At 41.9% G+C, this 16,337-nt stretch overlaps 3 protein-coding genes across 6 annotated transcripts; 1 reads left to right on the forward strand and 2 right to left on the reverse strand.

Annotated features, from left to right (window-relative positions):
- The first annotated feature begins 978 nt into the window (after positions 1 to 978).
- LOC117140545 (protein henna) lies at positions 979 to 3,578 on the forward strand. The gene is made up of 5 exons (XM_033303538.1): positions 979 to 1,101; positions 1,986 to 2,658; positions 2,719 to 2,981; positions 3,042 to 3,271; positions 3,332 to 3,578. The coding sequence occupies exons 1-5, from the start codon at positions 1,072 to 1,074 to the stop codon at positions 3,492 to 3,494; spliced, it is 1,359 nt and encodes a 452-aa protein (XP_033159429.1). The 5' UTR covers positions 979 to 1,071; the 3' UTR covers positions 3,495 to 3,578.
- On the reverse strand, positions 3,573 to 15,716 carry LOC117140543 (circadian locomoter output cycles protein kaput). 4 transcript variants are annotated; one of them, XM_033303534.1, is made up of 8 exons: positions 15,613 to 15,716; positions 10,441 to 10,738; positions 9,025 to 9,185; positions 8,786 to 8,967; positions 7,284 to 7,500; positions 6,874 to 7,230; positions 6,192 to 6,814; positions 4,616 to 6,124 (listed from the first exon to the last, which is right to left on the reverse strand). In XM_033303534.1, the coding sequence occupies exons 2-8, from the start codon at positions 10,476 to 10,478 to the stop codon at positions 4,616 to 4,618; spliced, it is 3,087 nt and encodes a 1,028-aa protein (XP_033159425.1). In that variant the 5' UTR covers positions 10,479 to 10,738; positions 15,613 to 15,716. The 4 variants fall into 4 exon arrangements, with proteins under 4 accessions (XP_033159426.1, XP_033159428.1, XP_033159425.1 ...); XM_033303536.1 differs by having other exon boundaries at positions 9,025 to 9,173; positions 15,613 to 15,715; XM_033303535.1 differs by lacking the exon at positions 15,613 to 15,716 and having other exon boundaries at positions 3,573 to 6,124; positions 10,441 to 10,478.
- On the reverse strand, positions 7,680 to 8,655 carry LOC117140546 (microtubule-associated protein RP/EB family member 1). Its single transcript, XM_033303540.1, has one exon. The coding sequence runs from the start codon at positions 8,604 to 8,606 to the stop codon at positions 7,800 to 7,802; it is 807 nt and encodes a 268-aa protein (XP_033159431.1). The 5' UTR covers positions 8,607 to 8,655; the 3' UTR covers positions 7,680 to 7,799.
- Positions 15,717 to 16,337: the final 621 nt, after the last annotated feature.

Raw genomic sequence — 16,337 nt, forward strand, 5'->3', positions numbered from 1 at the left:
AGCTTTTGTAAGCTCTTGTAATATTACATCAGCTTAAATTTCGGGGTTATCTGTTGACGTGCTCAGACCGAGTGAACTCTGAACTTGAAACAGTAATAAACCTACTCATAGATTAACCATTATAAGTGGGTTCCACAATGTAAGTCACCTATATTTCAGGAAAACGTATTACAATTTAAAAGCAAAATCCGACAAAAAATTCAGGTGAGTGTAACGATTGGACTAATTGATTCCAGTCAATCTGATGTGGACCGCAAGTATAAAAAAACAAGAGTAGCGCGTGCCAGGCCCACTTGGAGCTATTCACTACTGAAATAATTGCCCTGAAATGCCGTTGAACTCGTTTGGTTAGAACCTGTCATTAGAAAAACACAGCCCAGATTATTCAGTATGATTTTTTGCAAAACAAAGCGAATCTAAAACTAGCTGAAATAATGTTTTGTTAATGTGGACCCCAGCAGAGGGGCGAGTCTTAGCTGATAATATTTCCAAAATACAGTGGAACATGCGAAAAGGAAGTGCGTTGGGTTTTCCAAAAGTATGAAAGTATTGTTATCAATATTATATTGTATCTATAGAAAACTGTGCCTAAGTTTCGGTTGCCATAAGCACAGCTCTATAACATTCAGTACTGGTTTTTCGAATCAGGCGTTCCTTTTTTTCGTATTTTGAATTATGGATGCTCGACTGTATTTAAGACTCAATATTTAGATTTGATAGGCTAGACGACGGCTTCTGTAATGAAGCTGAATACTGAAATGGGATTTTAGGCCCATCGAGACTGGGCACTGATAACCCCGCAGCCGCAGAGCCATAGCCGCGATTGGACCGCATGTGGATGCCGTTCCAAGATCATTCACTCGCCCGATCGCCCGCGATATTATTTGTATTATTTACTGGTTTCAGTTCGGATTGATTTTCGTTTTGGCTCAGCTATGGGGCCTATCGAAAAGTCTATTTAAGCGCGCGATTCACAGAGAAATTAAATCAGTTTTAATTCGTGTGCTGAGCGGATCGTTCGCCATCGGTCTTGTTGTATTATCAGTGGAGAAACCCGAGAATCTTGTGAAAATGTACCAGCGGCAGGTCTCCTTTGATAAGGTTTGTTGCTTCGGCGAGAGTCCTCTGTGCACCCGGTATAGAAAGTGATCCGTAAAATAGCTAATAAATTAAAAACAATAACAAGTTTATTATTCTGCGTTCTCAGCATGAACTTGTCCAACCTTTGAGGAAAAAAATGCAAATCAAATATATAAATATCATTTTAATATTTTGATTGAAATGAGAAAGCGGATCTGTAATCTATAAAACCTGTCATGGAATTGGGTTAGTTCGCAATAGTTCTAGACAAAGAAATACAGAGTGCTTTCTGGGAAACAAGTACTTTATTAATGTGTTTGTTAGAGTAAAACCTGAATTAAGACGTCAGCCGCATATATTGGAAGATGAAAAAGGACAGTTTTATAAGATATATAAATACATATAAATACTTTAAGAATAAATAATTCAGCCCTGATAGAAGATCTTGTTGTGGCACAAGATCTTGCAAAGCATACTGCTTGGTAGACCTTCCCACAGATACAGCACACCAAGTTCTAGGCCGAGTCCTTGGCAATATGCGCTGATTGCCATTGCGGTCGGACCTAAACCTTCAACATGGGGGTTCAAGCCAAAACACAAACAACCTCAATGATGCAGATCTGAGGCAAGTACTACAATTACAGTTCGTTGGCTCATATAAGGCTTCGGTTAATGCGATTCGGTTAATGCGATTTGGGCCCTGGTAGCCTTTGTAATAGGAGATTTGCAGATAGGCAGGGTGTTAATGGCGAGAAATTTTTTCAGTATTAATTGGTTTTGCTTGATTGCTCGATAAGCCAAGGTCACTCGGGTCAATCTGTCAAATTTCCAATGATGCAATGGCTGTTTTCCCAAACAGCAAAAATATAAACAGTAAATATTTTTCAAAATTGAATATATTACAGCCAACGCGCGTAGAGGATTCGGCTTACATAGTCGAGGGTGTGGATATTAAGGAGGCCAGGAACACCTGTCTTCTGTTTTCGCCCAAGGATTCCTCGTTGTCCAGCGGAGCTTTGGCCAACATTTTGGCCATCTTCAAGAAGCATGACATAAACCTGGTGCATATTGAGTCGCGATCCTCGCTGCGTGTTCCCGGTTACGAGTTTTTCGTGGAGGCCGATGGAAAATCTGGAGCCTTGGGAAAAGCCATCGAGGATGTGAAGGAGCAGTGTAGCTACTTTAACATCATTTCGCGTGACTACAAGGATAATGCCACGGCTGTGCCCTGGTTCCCGCGCCGTATACGCGATCTGGATCGTTTCGCCAATCAGATTTTGAGCTACGGATCTGAGCTGGATGCCGATCATCCTGGTTTTACCGATCCGGAATACCGCAAGCGCCGCAAGTACTTCGCCGACATTGCCTACAACTACAAGCATGGCGAGCCCTTGCCCCATGTGGATTACACCAAGGAGGAGATCGAGACTTGGGGTATTATCTTCAGGAATCTTACTAAGCTCTATAAGACCCACGCCTGTCGTGAGTACAACCACGTATTCCCCTTGCTGGTGGACAACTGTGGATTCCGAGAGGACAACATTCCCCAATTGGAGGATGTATCCAACTTCTTGAGGGGTTAGTTCGATTACTGCGTATTATATAGAATTTGTAACATTGAGAATTGCTGGACTTTAGATTGCACAGGCTTTACTCTGCGTCCAGTGGCTGGACTACTAAGCTCTCGGGATTTCCTGGCTGGCCTGGCCTTCCGCGTCTTCCACTCCACTCAGTATATCCGTCATCCCAGCAAGCCCATGTACACCCCGGAACCAGATGTCTGCCATGAGCTGATGGGCCACGTGCCGCTTTTTGCAGATCCAGCTTTTGCCCAATTCAGTCAGGAGATCGGCTTAGCTTCCTTGGGAGCACCCGATGATTACATTGAGAAACTGTCCACCGTAAATGGCTCTTTGCTCTAAACTAATAGGACAACTTTGTGATGCGTGAATTCTTTCCAGATCTTCTGGTTCACTGTTGAGTACGGCTTGTGCCGCCAGGAGGGTGAGTTGAAGGCGTACGGAGCTGGTCTGCTGTCCTCCTACGGAGAACTGGAGTATTGCCTCACGGACAAGCCGCAGCTGAAGGACTTTGAGCCGGAGGTCACTGGCGTCACCAAGTATCCCATTACTCAGTTCCAGCCTCTGTACTATGTGGCCGATAGTTTTGAAACCGCCAAGGAGAAGACCATGTAAGTTATTAGGCCTAAATATATCTAAAGAAAGTGTTAAATAATTTGAATTACTTCTAGTAAATTTGCGAACTCGATTCCCCGACCCTTTGGTGTTCGCTACAATGCCTACACTCAGAGTGTTGAGGTTCTCGACTCGAAGCCCCAGATTTCGAATCTGATGGACAATATTAACTCCGAGTTCCAGATTCTCCAGAATGCCGTTGCCAAGCTGCGCGTCTGAGTAGAATTTTGTTTACTTTTCTTCTCTTTACTTACTATTAAGATTGAATCAAATAATAAATACCATGCAATTAAGTTTTTGTAACTGTTTTTTGTTTTGCTTTATTACAACTCTGTATCGATAATGTTCTGGATTTTCTTGTTTGGTTAGCATGTTCAATTACATTTTGTTGTTAAGCTCTTTTGAAAAACATATAAACAGTTATGTACAAAATGGGTCTACATTATCCTCATCGTACGCGTATTTACAGACTTAAGCAAGTGCTAATGACTCGTCCTATAGGTATGTACAAATCTTAAACATTGAGTTAACTAAAATTATTAAGGTAGTTGTAGTTGAGTTTAAGATAGTTTGTTTCCATTTACAAGTTCTAAGTTTAAAGCATTTGGCTCTTTATCAGCTGCAGATCGAAGCATATTCGAACGAACTTTTCCAACAGTAAAATGGTAATGCAGGGGAAATTGGAATAACGATTGAACTAATGGCATTTCAGCTGTCAGAAAAGATCGGGCCTAAAGAAAACTTATGGGAATATCTTCACAGCAAAATAAATGTCAGTTGCAATCTCAACCTGAGTTTTGAGTTATACATACAGAATAACACTAAATCGTACGATAAATATCATTTTTGACCTCAATGACGAAGCCCAGTCTTGAAAATAATATGGAATTGAATTAGCTTTGCTCAACTCGTTCGCTTGTTAGTCGCTTCTCAGTATATTAGAATACAAATAACTTAGGATTAGGCTTTAAGGTTCGATTTCGTATCAGAGATCCCTGTTTGCGCCTCGATGGCACTTACTGGATAAGGCTAACCTATGGAAACGATGGGTTCTTGCTACAAACTACAACAATTTAAAACCTACTTACAATGAATATTTTTTTGAGAACTTTTCTATAGTACACCTATGTTATATACAACGCATGAAGGGAGCGGGGTGGGGCAATACTCAGTCTGTTGAGATCTACAACTAGCTCTGGGCTTCCGATAGAGGAGGTTCGATAAAGAGGGCCAGAGGCCAAACTTGATAATACACGGATATGTTGGTAAATGGGTTGCCTGGAGTTCTACAATTCTATCTTTTCCTACCGCTACAGAGAGTTATATACAGTGGGTATGCGCTATTGACTACTGCCTGGGGCTGTGTGAGGCGAGTTGAATAGATTCTGTGATTGCTCTTGGGACATTTGGTATGGCAATATTTCCAGATCGTTTGGCAACTGGTTTTGGTTCTGATTCTGACTGTTGAGAAAGGGATTCGAACTGAAGAAGCTGTTTGACTGCTGTTGATGCTGCTGCAGGATTTGTTGTTGTTGCTGCTGCTGTTGCTGCTGCACCAGATTGCTGCCGGAAGTGTGCATCATCTTGTTGTCCTCGCTCTGCGTTTCGGAGCCATCATCGCTGATGCCCATGTGAAAGTTGATCGAAGGACTCGATTCGGTGGCCATCTGCATGTAGGACAACAGCGAGTCCTCGTTGTTATTTTGGGGGGGATTCGAACTGCGATTGTTGTTGTTCTGGTTGCCATTATTCAGATTACTGCCCCCATTGTAGCTTTGATTGTTGTTATTGCTGCTAGAGTTGAAGGGATTAATGGTGGACTGCGAGCCCAGTGAGTGCAGGGGGGACAGATTGAGGAAGGCGTCTATATCATCGATATCCTCACGCAGTAAAATATCATTTTGTTGCTGCAGCTGCAACTGTTGCTGCTGCTGCTGTTGTTGCTGCTGTTGCTGCTGCTGTTGCTGCTGCTGTTGCTGCTGCTGTTGCTGCTGTTGTTGCTGCTGTTGTTGCTGCTGCTGCTGATGTTGCTGCTGGTTATGTTGCTGCAACTGTGAGTGGCTTTGATGTTGCTGCTGCAGATTGTGCTGGTGCTGCGTGTGCAGATTCTGCTGCTGCTGCATCATCATCTGCTGATCCTGCTGGTTAAGCATCTGCTCAGAGTTCAGGGCAAATCCATACTGATTGAATTGCGGCTGCACGGCATTGCTGCCGGTGAAATTCAGTCCCCGTTGGCCACCTGCTCCCAAATTACCCACCGCTGCTGCTGTCATGTTGCCAGGTGCGAATCCCATCGACATCATGGGCTGCAGATATGTGTAGCGGGATAGGAGGAGCTGCTCTGAGACTATCCTCAGCTCATTCTGTTGCTGGAGGATCAGTTTTTGCAGTTCGTCGTGCTTCCGCTGCAATTGATCCTGCAACTGACTCTGTGTTGGCGTCATAACCACCGTATCGGGCAGCATATCCGTTTGTGACTGCACCGGAAGTGGGGAAAGCACTGGCGCCACCGGAAACGGAGCGATCACCGGCTGCATGGGAATGGCGGTGAGATATTGCGGCGGCTCCAGAAATGTGGGTGCCACCAGTTGAGGACTAGCAAGCGGATAGGCGGGTTGGGGAAACTGACACGCATTTCCAGCCATTATTTGTGTGGGCGCAATCGGCAGGAGAGGCACCATTTTCGGAGTACCCACTGTATGTTGCAGCTGCTGTTGCAGTTGCTGGTGCTGCTGATGTTGCTGCTGCTGGTTCTGATGCTGCTGCTGTTGCTGCATGTGATGATGTGACTGACTGTGATGATTTTCTCGATGGTGTTCACGGTGATGCGATCGCTGCCGTTGGCTTTGCTAGGAAATTATAAGGACCAAATTCAAACAATTTCGCTAATGATCAATAATCTATATGGATACTCACCGAACTGACGTGCGTCATCATGGACTGCCGGCTGGTGACTGAATCCGTCGACATGGACGTTGAATCCGAGTCATTGCCCCGGTTGTTGTAGAAGTAGCACTTTCGCTTGGCCTTCGGCGATATTCCTGTGGAGCTGATATTGCCATAACTCGAGGCGGGACGCGATGTCTTCAGGGGATTTATTTGACATGATCCAGACGGTTGGACAGCCGACGCTGACCACATGGGCGACGAGTCCACGGCGGGAGAAGTGGCTGCTGTTTCATTGCCCAAGCTGGCCAGACTATTTCCGAGCAATGTGCTATCCAGATTTTGGCTGCTCAGCTCGAAATCCCTCAGTGTTGTGGTGGCAGATGCGGATTTGCTGCTAGTTCCCGTGGAGGCTATTACCTTACTGCTCCCATTGTTGGTGGTGCTGTTGCTATTTACGGATTTTTGGCACTCCTTTCGACTATCCTTCAGAACCTCGGCATAGCTGACAACCTTATGGGTGCAGACCACGTAGTCCGGTTTGGAATTAAACTGGTGGTAGCTCACATAGTAGTCCGTTTGCAACCATATCCACTGTTGGCCCTTCGTGAGGAATCGGTAGTAGCAAGACTTGCCCTCACCCGTTTGCCTTACTGGAATAATTAACGGTTTTATATTTACGCATAGCTTATGTTTGCTTTACGAAACTTACGCTCTTCATGGCACGCCACAATACTGTCCAGATCATCAAAGTGGTAATAATCATAGCCGGATGTCCCCAGAACCTCGAAGGGCATATAGCCAATGATCGGCGGAGCCCGGTGATCCAGAAACAAAAACTTCCACTCCATGCTGTGTTTCGAGGTGAACTCATTACTTGTGGGATCAATAATGCTCATTTCCCTGATCAGTTGGGGATTCTGTACGCGTCCGGTGCCCACGAAAACCAGCTTTTTGTCCACCTCTGCATTGGGATTCTGCTGGAAGATGCGCGGCAGCACCGCAGGCTGTCCATTTGAGCCATTCGAAACCTCCGAACTGGAACCCGTCGAAGTATTGGTATCGTTACCTAAGGGATAAGCATCAGTGGAGGTGACCGAAACTCACTGCACGGCTACCTACGAAAGTAGCCCACGAATTTGACCAACTCGTAGGCATTGGCATCGACTTTCTCCATTCCGCCGCGTCTCAAATGGGTGTAGAATGTGATCTGGTTACTGGAACTTATGTCCGTCTGTCTGGGCTCGATTACCGGTGTGGGATTCATAAAGATGTTCAGCAGCGCCTCATGGTCCATCTCGTAGGCCAGGTCATATATGGTCATGTTGTACAAATCTTGCTGAAAAGCGAAATAGGTGTGTAAGAACTGAGTTTCAAATAAAACAAATATTTACTTTTGTCCTTTACTTTGGATATCTCAAAAATATAATATTAAATCCCACTACTTTCATTTTGTATATTATATATACTTCACAGTTGCATAAGATTCACTCCCAAAAATTCATAATAGATTAGAAAAAACTTCGCATTAACAATTTATTGACAGATTAACTTTTAATTTTTAAACTATCCACATTGCTTTGAATTTTGCTTCTTAGCTGATTTGAGTTCAGTTTATTTAGTGCTTGTTATGAGCATTTATCCGCTGTAAATAATATTAGTAATCTTCTCTGATATTTTCCTAACTTGGCCACTATTGTATTTCTGGCAAATATGATCAATTGCTCTGAGTTTCGATAAGTAGAAGTCCCTCTCCTCTGTCATTATCGAAATATATTCACAGTAATTCCGCAACTCCTCAATAGAACCTTCATTTACCGGCTCTGTTGTTGCCTTATCTGTTTGAGCAGGGGCTTCTTCGGTGGCTTTAGTTTGGGAATTTGACTCATGCACTTGATTTTCCGGATCTGTTCTTGCCTTATCTGTTTGAGCAGAGGATTCTTCGGTGGGTTTAGTCTGGGGTTTTGACTTATTCACTGACTTGCGTTTCTTGGCTTCAACGGGAGGCGAGCCAAGTCCCATCATTGCTCCATTCCGAGCGATCAGAGGATCATATTCTCGACTCTCATAGTTGGCATCGAAGAACTTGCGAAACCACTGGAGGAACTCGAAGTTATCCTGGAATCGACCCTTGACCAGCCGGTCGATGGGTATGATCTTATCCACATCAACTTTGTTGAAACATCCTTGTAAAAGCTTGAAATTTTGGATGTACTCATACTCTACGTTTGTGCGAAACTTGACTCGCTGCATCGGGATCGACTGGGCAAAGAGTATGTCCATTAACTGGCAGTATGCCGCTCCGGTGCACAACTCCTCGACCTTGGAAAACTGCGATTTCAGTGTATTGTTCACCCAGGATAGCATTTCCCCCCGCGAAGGATTGCTCGACGAATTGTTAGTGTAGAGAACATTCACGACTGTTGTTTTTGATTTCTTAGACATTTTGTACGAAAAATTTAATGTTATCTGTTGAATAATGTTTCGGACTACTGACGATTATTCTGATTTGCCGAACCGGTATAAGTTTCTCTAAGCATACTATAAATGATTTTTTCTCACTATGTTCCTGATTTGAAAGTTTTCATTGTGTTTTGTTTTGTATTGTATTTTTTCTAACTTACCGGCAGATAGCCCAGCTGGGAGGTAATACTTTCCGAGGCGTAGAAGATGGAGCCCATGCTGCTGAAGACCATCATGAAACCATCGAGAGACTCCAGCATGAGGTGAGTGTATTCGTCGTTGCTGAGGAACGCAGGCTTCCAGTCCTGTTGTATTTCGAAAACCTTGGAGCGGTCGGTGGCCTCTGATATCAAACATTTGAGAGTTGAAAGAGATAGCAGTGGTAATGCAGTAAGCCTACCATTATGATTCTTCAGGAAGGCTATCGTGGACTTCAGGACCGTGGACTTATCCATCTTTCTGCTGGAGGTGGATATCAAGGCGCTCAGATCGTTGACCAGCGAGTTAAACTGATCCCGTCGCTTCTTCTCGCTGAGATTACGCGATTTCCTGCAAAGGAAGCTACGAGTTAAAAATAATCAATAGGATGCATTTACGGTTAACAACGTCACACTTTCAATGCTCGTAAGGATATCACAATGAAGAGGGTTTGCCACCCCCCAGGTGAGTGCGTTCGTGACCCACGTGTGCCGAGTCCATTGAGGCATTGTCTGGCGTTGATTAGCCACATATGCCCATATGCTATCGCCATCCCGGATTTTTCTAAGGATACGGAGCACAAGGGTTGTGTGCCCTTTGTCGCTTTCAATTTACTGCGCTACAGTTAACTTTTCCATCCTGCCATTGACATTTGCATGTCACTAACTGTTTGATGAGCTGAGTTTCGGGATTATTGCTATTGTCAGTTTTTGAGTATGGCAGGGTCATGGTAGTTTATGAAAAGTTGGGTTGGTCTTTTCAAAATAATTTTCAATTTAATTGAACGTAAAAGTTAAACAATACGAAAATGTAGCAGCTAAGTAAAATGGTATGTTTAGTATTGAATATCATGTTTAAGTTTATCCAAAAGAAACCAAAGATTAATTATTTAAATGCACGTTAAGTTTGATGAAGTAATATAAAGTAAATGCATTGCTCAATTCTATCCGTTGGATTGCCGCATAGGGCGTTCTCTAACTATTATTCTCTGCGTCATGAAAAATATGAACTACGTTGTTAGGAAAGAATTATGGTTATTTTTCAAGGTGTAATACACACCAGGCTGAATAAAGACGGCAATAAGTTTGCAATTATAACTAACACTCTCTTATTACGAACCATGATTTTTTGCCACCCTGGAAATTCGATAACTAATTTCTTTCATTTACTGTTGTGCGATAAGTTCCCAGAACTTTCCAGATACTTTCTACTATTGAGCAACGTCATCAGGTGAAATTAATTATTGCATGAGCTAATCGAATTCACACTCAGATTACAATTCATTGAGGTTGGCCGCAGGAAAAACGGATCAAGGAATTGAGTTACCACAAGTTGGCTTCCATTGATGGAATCCGAGGGTGTGAGCCATCAAAATTTGCAGGTGGGGAGGCAGGGATTTTTTTGACGACAGCAGTGGAATCTTAATACAGTTATTCATCGGATGAAATAATAAATAAGGGGGGACATTTCACTTTCACCTAGTGGAAAATTTGCCAGCACGCCATATACACGTCTATTCTTTTACTTCTTGTCAACTGTCACCTGCAGATGGCCCACGGATTTGTGCTATCATCTAACGAACGCATGAGTGTGGGTACTAAATGTATAGTGAATTTACCTTTTCGTATCATCCTTGTCGTCGCTCTCGTCGTCCATTTTCGGGTCTGTAGGATAGTCCACTTCAAGGCGCACAATTTTTAAACAAGTGCCGGAAAAAATGGGAAAGGGGGCAAACGAGAAGAACCTAAGAAAGCTCGAAACTTCCACTTCTTTTGAAGATTTGCTCACAAATGCCACAAATTAGTTACACGCTCACATAATTTTGTTCATATGTGCTCTTGTCTTTGGTCTAAAGTTCAGGTAATGTTCACGCAACAATTGATTTCCATATGCTCAATATGCCACATTTTGAATAACTGCAAAGGGTTGGGGTGTTAGCGTAATTGATTATTTTCCGTGATTTTTTTTTTTTAAAGTTTTTCTTCTTTATTTTTTCCGACGCGTTTTTTATTCCGAAAGCTATTGCCAAACGCCGCGCTGTGCCAGCAACAAGTGCAGTTGTGGTTCTGTTTCGGTTTCGGTTTCGCCAAGTGCCAGCATCCTTTTCCGAATCGGGTATCGCCAGGTTATGTAATTGAATAAGCTGCGCCTGCGCAGGCTCCCCAATTGGAGGCCCCGTGGCCAATTTGCCAGTTGGCCGTGCCAATCAATGTTGCACATTTGCAACCCCTGAAATGTATGCTACGCTATTTTGTCATGTTACAAAATGCGTTCACTGAATGCCATAACAACCACTGCTCGGTGGTTGGAGGAAGGTGGTTGCACGGAATGGGTGGGTTTCCTTCATCGAGGAGTGTGAGTGGGGCAGCTGCCAGCCAATTGCCTGGCTGCAGCGGGAATTTGAGTGCGGATGCTGGGTCTGTTTTCCAGCTAAAAATAAGCTGACATACACGCATGCGATTGCATAAGGCTCCGTATTCGCCTGACTGTCTATTGATTTCCTTTTTAATTCCACGCTTTTCAATCATTTCCTGCACCTTAAGCCATCCTCCTTAACACACGCAAAATTATTCAATGTTAATTGACGGTCCAGCATTTAAGGGGCTTCGGCGAAAAGCAATTTCTTGCCAAACAACAACTTGAAAAGTTTTCAGCAAATGTCAAAGGTTCTGCAAGCCTGTTAAATGCATTCGACCAGTTGGAAGGGGTTAAGACTGGATTCCCTGAAAGCCGGTGACGTTCTAGCTGAAACTCATTTAAAGCTGGCGCATTGACGAAAAATCTGTGTTTAATTAAAATGTGCAAAGCAGCTTAAAATTACCAAGCTTTACATCTGCCGTGCCAGTTGTAATTAATCCGTTTACCTCCGTTTGACCAAGGGACCCAAAGTGCAGCTCATAATTTCCCACATGTATACATGTAAACTGGCGAGCATTTTAAATACACATCAAAGGCCGAAAAGCGTCCCGTTCCTTTTGGCCAAGTGTTGCTGGTTAACCGTAAGTAGCTGTTGGCCCAGACCCAGACTTCAAATGCTGCCAGATAATTGCCAATGACTCGCTTAATGGTTCGTGTTGCAATTAGTGCGGTCGGTTTGGTTTGTCGCAAAGTGCAAAAAAGCAGCCGAGAAAAGGTTTAAGATGGAGACATATAGAGAGGGTGTCAGGTATTATTATTCAGTAAGCTAGCTTTGAACCGAGGAATGTGGTCCAATTACAACTCAATTATAAACTCGGGAATTATTGGGTCAAAGAAAATAGATACGTTGCCTCAATACAGCTTAAATAATCTTTAAAAAGCCCAAACTGCCTCTTGTTGCCATGAAATGTTTATCAACCTCAAGTCAAATGACAATCAATCACTTTCTAAAATGAAGACTCCATTAATTTCAATCCAATATGATTGAATAGAAGATCTAAAATTGCTGAGTAAGTAACTCATCTGAAAAACATTAGTGACTTCTAAATAGATCTGAAGTATGTTACTTATGAAAATGTAAGTACAATACCTTTCGACTGATTCTACTATCGTTCACCTCAGCTTTTCCAATCTCTTTTGGCCTTCACCCCAGCGAATTGAACTGCACTAAGCAGCTTTAAAACCAACCTCAAATTGTACACAGTATGTGATATAGAGTAGAAGCATCATCTATTGCAAATAGAAGCTGATGTATGATGTATCAAACATTTGGCATTGACCACATTGTTGTGGAAGTGTGTTCTATTGAATATCTAAATGCACATTTGCAATGCGGAAGCCAGTTGGTCGGAGTGGAGGAAAAAGCACAGAAAGCCGGTTGGAGTGTCAGGCTTACTCAACCCAGGCGAAGATCGTTGACTGACCTACTCACGACGTCGCGAGATATAGTGGCCATATCTCTGCCCCTCTCTGTACTCGGCAGTCGCCCCGTCTCGCTCACTTGCACTCTCTAGCCATTGCTGTCTCGCTTTGGCGCACTGGAAACAGGGAACTAACGTCATTTGATTGCATTTGTAAAGCTTCGCTCAGTTACAGAAATTATCGCATACTAACAATGTGTGGGTTACCTATATATGTGCACCCCATATCCCTCTCTCTCTCTCTCACTCTCTCCCTCTCTCTGTCTCTGGATTTCTTTGTCAGTGAACTTGAGCTTTTGCTTGGCATTGCTAATTGCATTGCGATTACAACATAGTGCCCGTGTGTGAGTGATAATACCCAATACTCATACGACATGTTGTACCGCTTTGCTTCCTCGCCTTCTATTCTCTTCCCGCAAAACTTGTAATACTTTTCGTTGCGCTCTAGCGTTTGTTGTCTTAAACTTGACTTAATTAAATTGTTCACTATTATTTTATTTTTACCTCTAGTCATTCATTGATTTATTTCGACGTCGTTCGTTCCCCCTTATTTTACCGAGACGGGACTTAATTACAATCTACCAATTCCGAGTTCATCGTTAATAGTGTTCAAGGGGTATACTTCTATGTGGTTTTCCAGCATGGAGTCGTTGTTCTATAAACAGAACCCTAAACGGATCTTGGCTTTTCCTTTCCCTAAACGGTTAACAATCTAATAATAAATTGACGGATCTTAATCATTAGCAGTCTGCTTAATATCATCAGTTCATCACATAATTCGATCTTTAATCTGATTTAATATGTTTAGATTGAAATTGAATAATATTTTCACATTTTAAGGGAATCGCCAAGGGGAAATTTTTAATGAATTCTATTTAGTATCGATTTAATTCAGAGTAATTAGAAACTAGTTCGATTTCACTTAATTGGACAAAAACTCACTATACCAATACAAAATTCAATAAAATCATTAGTTTAAACGTATTCAGTCCAAAGTTTTCCTTTCTTAAGCTTATTCCTTTTGCTATAAATGAAGAGTCTCTAGCTTTTAGTCATTAGAAAATTCAGTGTATTTTTCTATAAGTTCTTTTAATTAAAAAACTACCAGAGGCTTTCCTTGAGTTATCGTTCACTGTTTCCAACTACCTAAATTTTGTTTAAAAAAATATACCTGGAGTAGCTGTCAATCAGTTGCTTATCTCACCGTATCAACAACTAGCCATATTTGCTCTAAGTGAATATGAAGTATACGCCCGAGTGAAAATGGCCAGAAATAGCAGCTGAATGCAGATTTAATTAAGTAGCGTTTCGTAATTTTGCCCCATTTATTCGACTAAATTCAAAAACAAGAATCGAAGTTGTATCACTTGTTATGTTTAAAACCTTTTTGCATGTTACTATAGTTTTTTAGTTGTCAATTGAAATAACTTTTACTGAGAGCGTGTGTGACTACCGCATGATCGCACACCGCTGCACAAATGCACACGCGCACTCACACCATCGCAGCAGCACAAACACACGCACACAGACACACTGGCGCACACAGATACTCGGGGCAGTCAAACGCTGACGATGACGTTTCAAAAACTCAAAAAGACGCCACAAAAATTAAAATAAAACAAATGGAAACAGTTGGGCTGCAAAGCGACTAGCAAATTACCTAGCTAGTTTCAGCCACTGGAAATTCTTGTAATTAAGCAAATCTAACAAACAATATTATTTATCTTGAATTCAACGGAATGAAAAAAGTGTACTGTGTAAAATATCCAATCAATCTGATAATAGCTAACACAACAATATAGAATCAATTTATTGGGTATGAAATCCAACTTTTAGAGTAAGCAAACGGAACTCTATTCAAAATTCAAATAAAGAGTACACCATTAAAATACCTTTCCAAAATATTAAGACATTTAAAAAAAATTAAAATTTGTATTATATGTATGTGTAAAAAATCCCTCCCACAGGTAATTTGTTTTTACATTTTTTGGTTGAATGCACTTTTGTTTTAGGCGAGAAGTATCTCCACTCATTTCACTCGTATCTCATCCTTGGGTTTCCCTTATCTTTTTGGCGCGGCATTTTTCTTCTGGTATTTTTGTCACTGCGGATGTTCTACCTAATGCACTTTTGTTTTCCTTTTTTTTTTTTGCTTCACTTTTGCTTTGCACACTTCACAATTTTGCCGCAGCTGATTTGAAAGCTGATTTAAGCTTTTGAATCTGGCGCAAAACATTGGTAATTAGCAGTTAAAGTAGTTAATATACTTCGAAATTAAATATTAGCTACATTAGTTTGGATGCACTTATTATTATATTCAATTAATTAAAATTTTACCACTTTAATATTTAACTAAGATCATTTTTTAACTTGTGAAAAACTTTTATTTGTATTGTACTGCAACATTGCTGATATTTATTTATAACTACACTTTTTTATTTGGCTTTTTAAAACGCCCATTATTATTTCAACTATTTATTTTATCCATATATTCCCTTTGGCGGCTTATCCACTTTTGTTTTTCCTCTGCTTTTCACTTTGTTTCTTCAAGAATTATTCCACATTTGTTCCTGTTTTTATGGCCCGAGTGTTTTAAAAGTTACATAATAACTTTTCCCCTTTCTGCTTTGCGCGTTTTTTATACTTCTCACCGGCTTGCACTTGGCGACATATATACGCCAATATATAGAAAACGATATCCAATAACAAAATCACTGCAATTTCTTTTATTCTAAAAGTATGGTAAAAACAATCATTTTTGTGGCAATATCAGCAGAAACAAGGGAGAAAGTTGCAATTTTATGAAGCGCAAAGACGGAGACAAACAAAAATATTAATCCAAATCCGAAACAGAACCGAAAAGGCGAAAAGTGTGTAATTTGCGATCGAGTTACAGGCAGAGACAATATCGACGGCAGACGGCTTGACTTTGCTTCGGATCGGCCAAATACTTGCGATATAAAACAATAACTGCGTGCTCAAAAAACAAAAACAAAAACCCGGGAGAAAATGCGAATAAACCGAAAACCCGAATCGGAAAATTGAAGAGAGAGATACGCTCGTTGACGCTGCGCTTGCTGGACTCAAACTGAACAAATGCACGAGAACTGCAAGTTCTAAGCTGGCGAAAATAAAAACTACAAACGCAAAAAGCCCGTGGATAAACGAAAAACCGCGAAATGCATCGAAATGTGAGCGGCGAGTCCCCCAGAAGCGTTCTCACCGATACAAAGATACGAAACCGAATCGGTCCGGGAGAGGAGTCGGTCTACAAGTCTGTTGTAATGCCTTTTGCCGGCCGGGGCGTATACGCGATATGTGCAAGCATTCCGAGCTCTACCTGACTGACTGACTGATTGAGCCCCGCCACTCGGCTATTATTTAATATGCTCTCCCCACTCAGAGCCCGCCATATCACTCAATTGCACCGATCGTGAACCTGAGTTGAGTCGAGTCGAGTCTTTATCTATCGCTCTATCAAACTATCAGCACACTCAGGGCCACTCTGCTTAGAGGGTCTCTCTCGGATCGGATAGTATAGCTTTTCTATATAGTTTTTTTCTATAGTTTTCTTTCAACCTTTCTGTTTGTTGTCCGATATTCCGCGTGTTTCTGGCATTCCGTCTGGAGATTACAGATATAAGGGTCTCTCGGGGGTCTCGCAGGTGTGATTCAA

This window comes from Drosophila mauritiana, chromosome 3L (genome assembly GCF_004382145.1).
Source record: "Drosophila mauritiana strain mau12 chromosome 3L, ASM438214v1, whole genome shotgun sequence".
Taxonomy (NCBI): Eukaryota; Metazoa; Arthropoda; class Insecta; order Diptera; family Drosophilidae; genus Drosophila; species Drosophila mauritiana.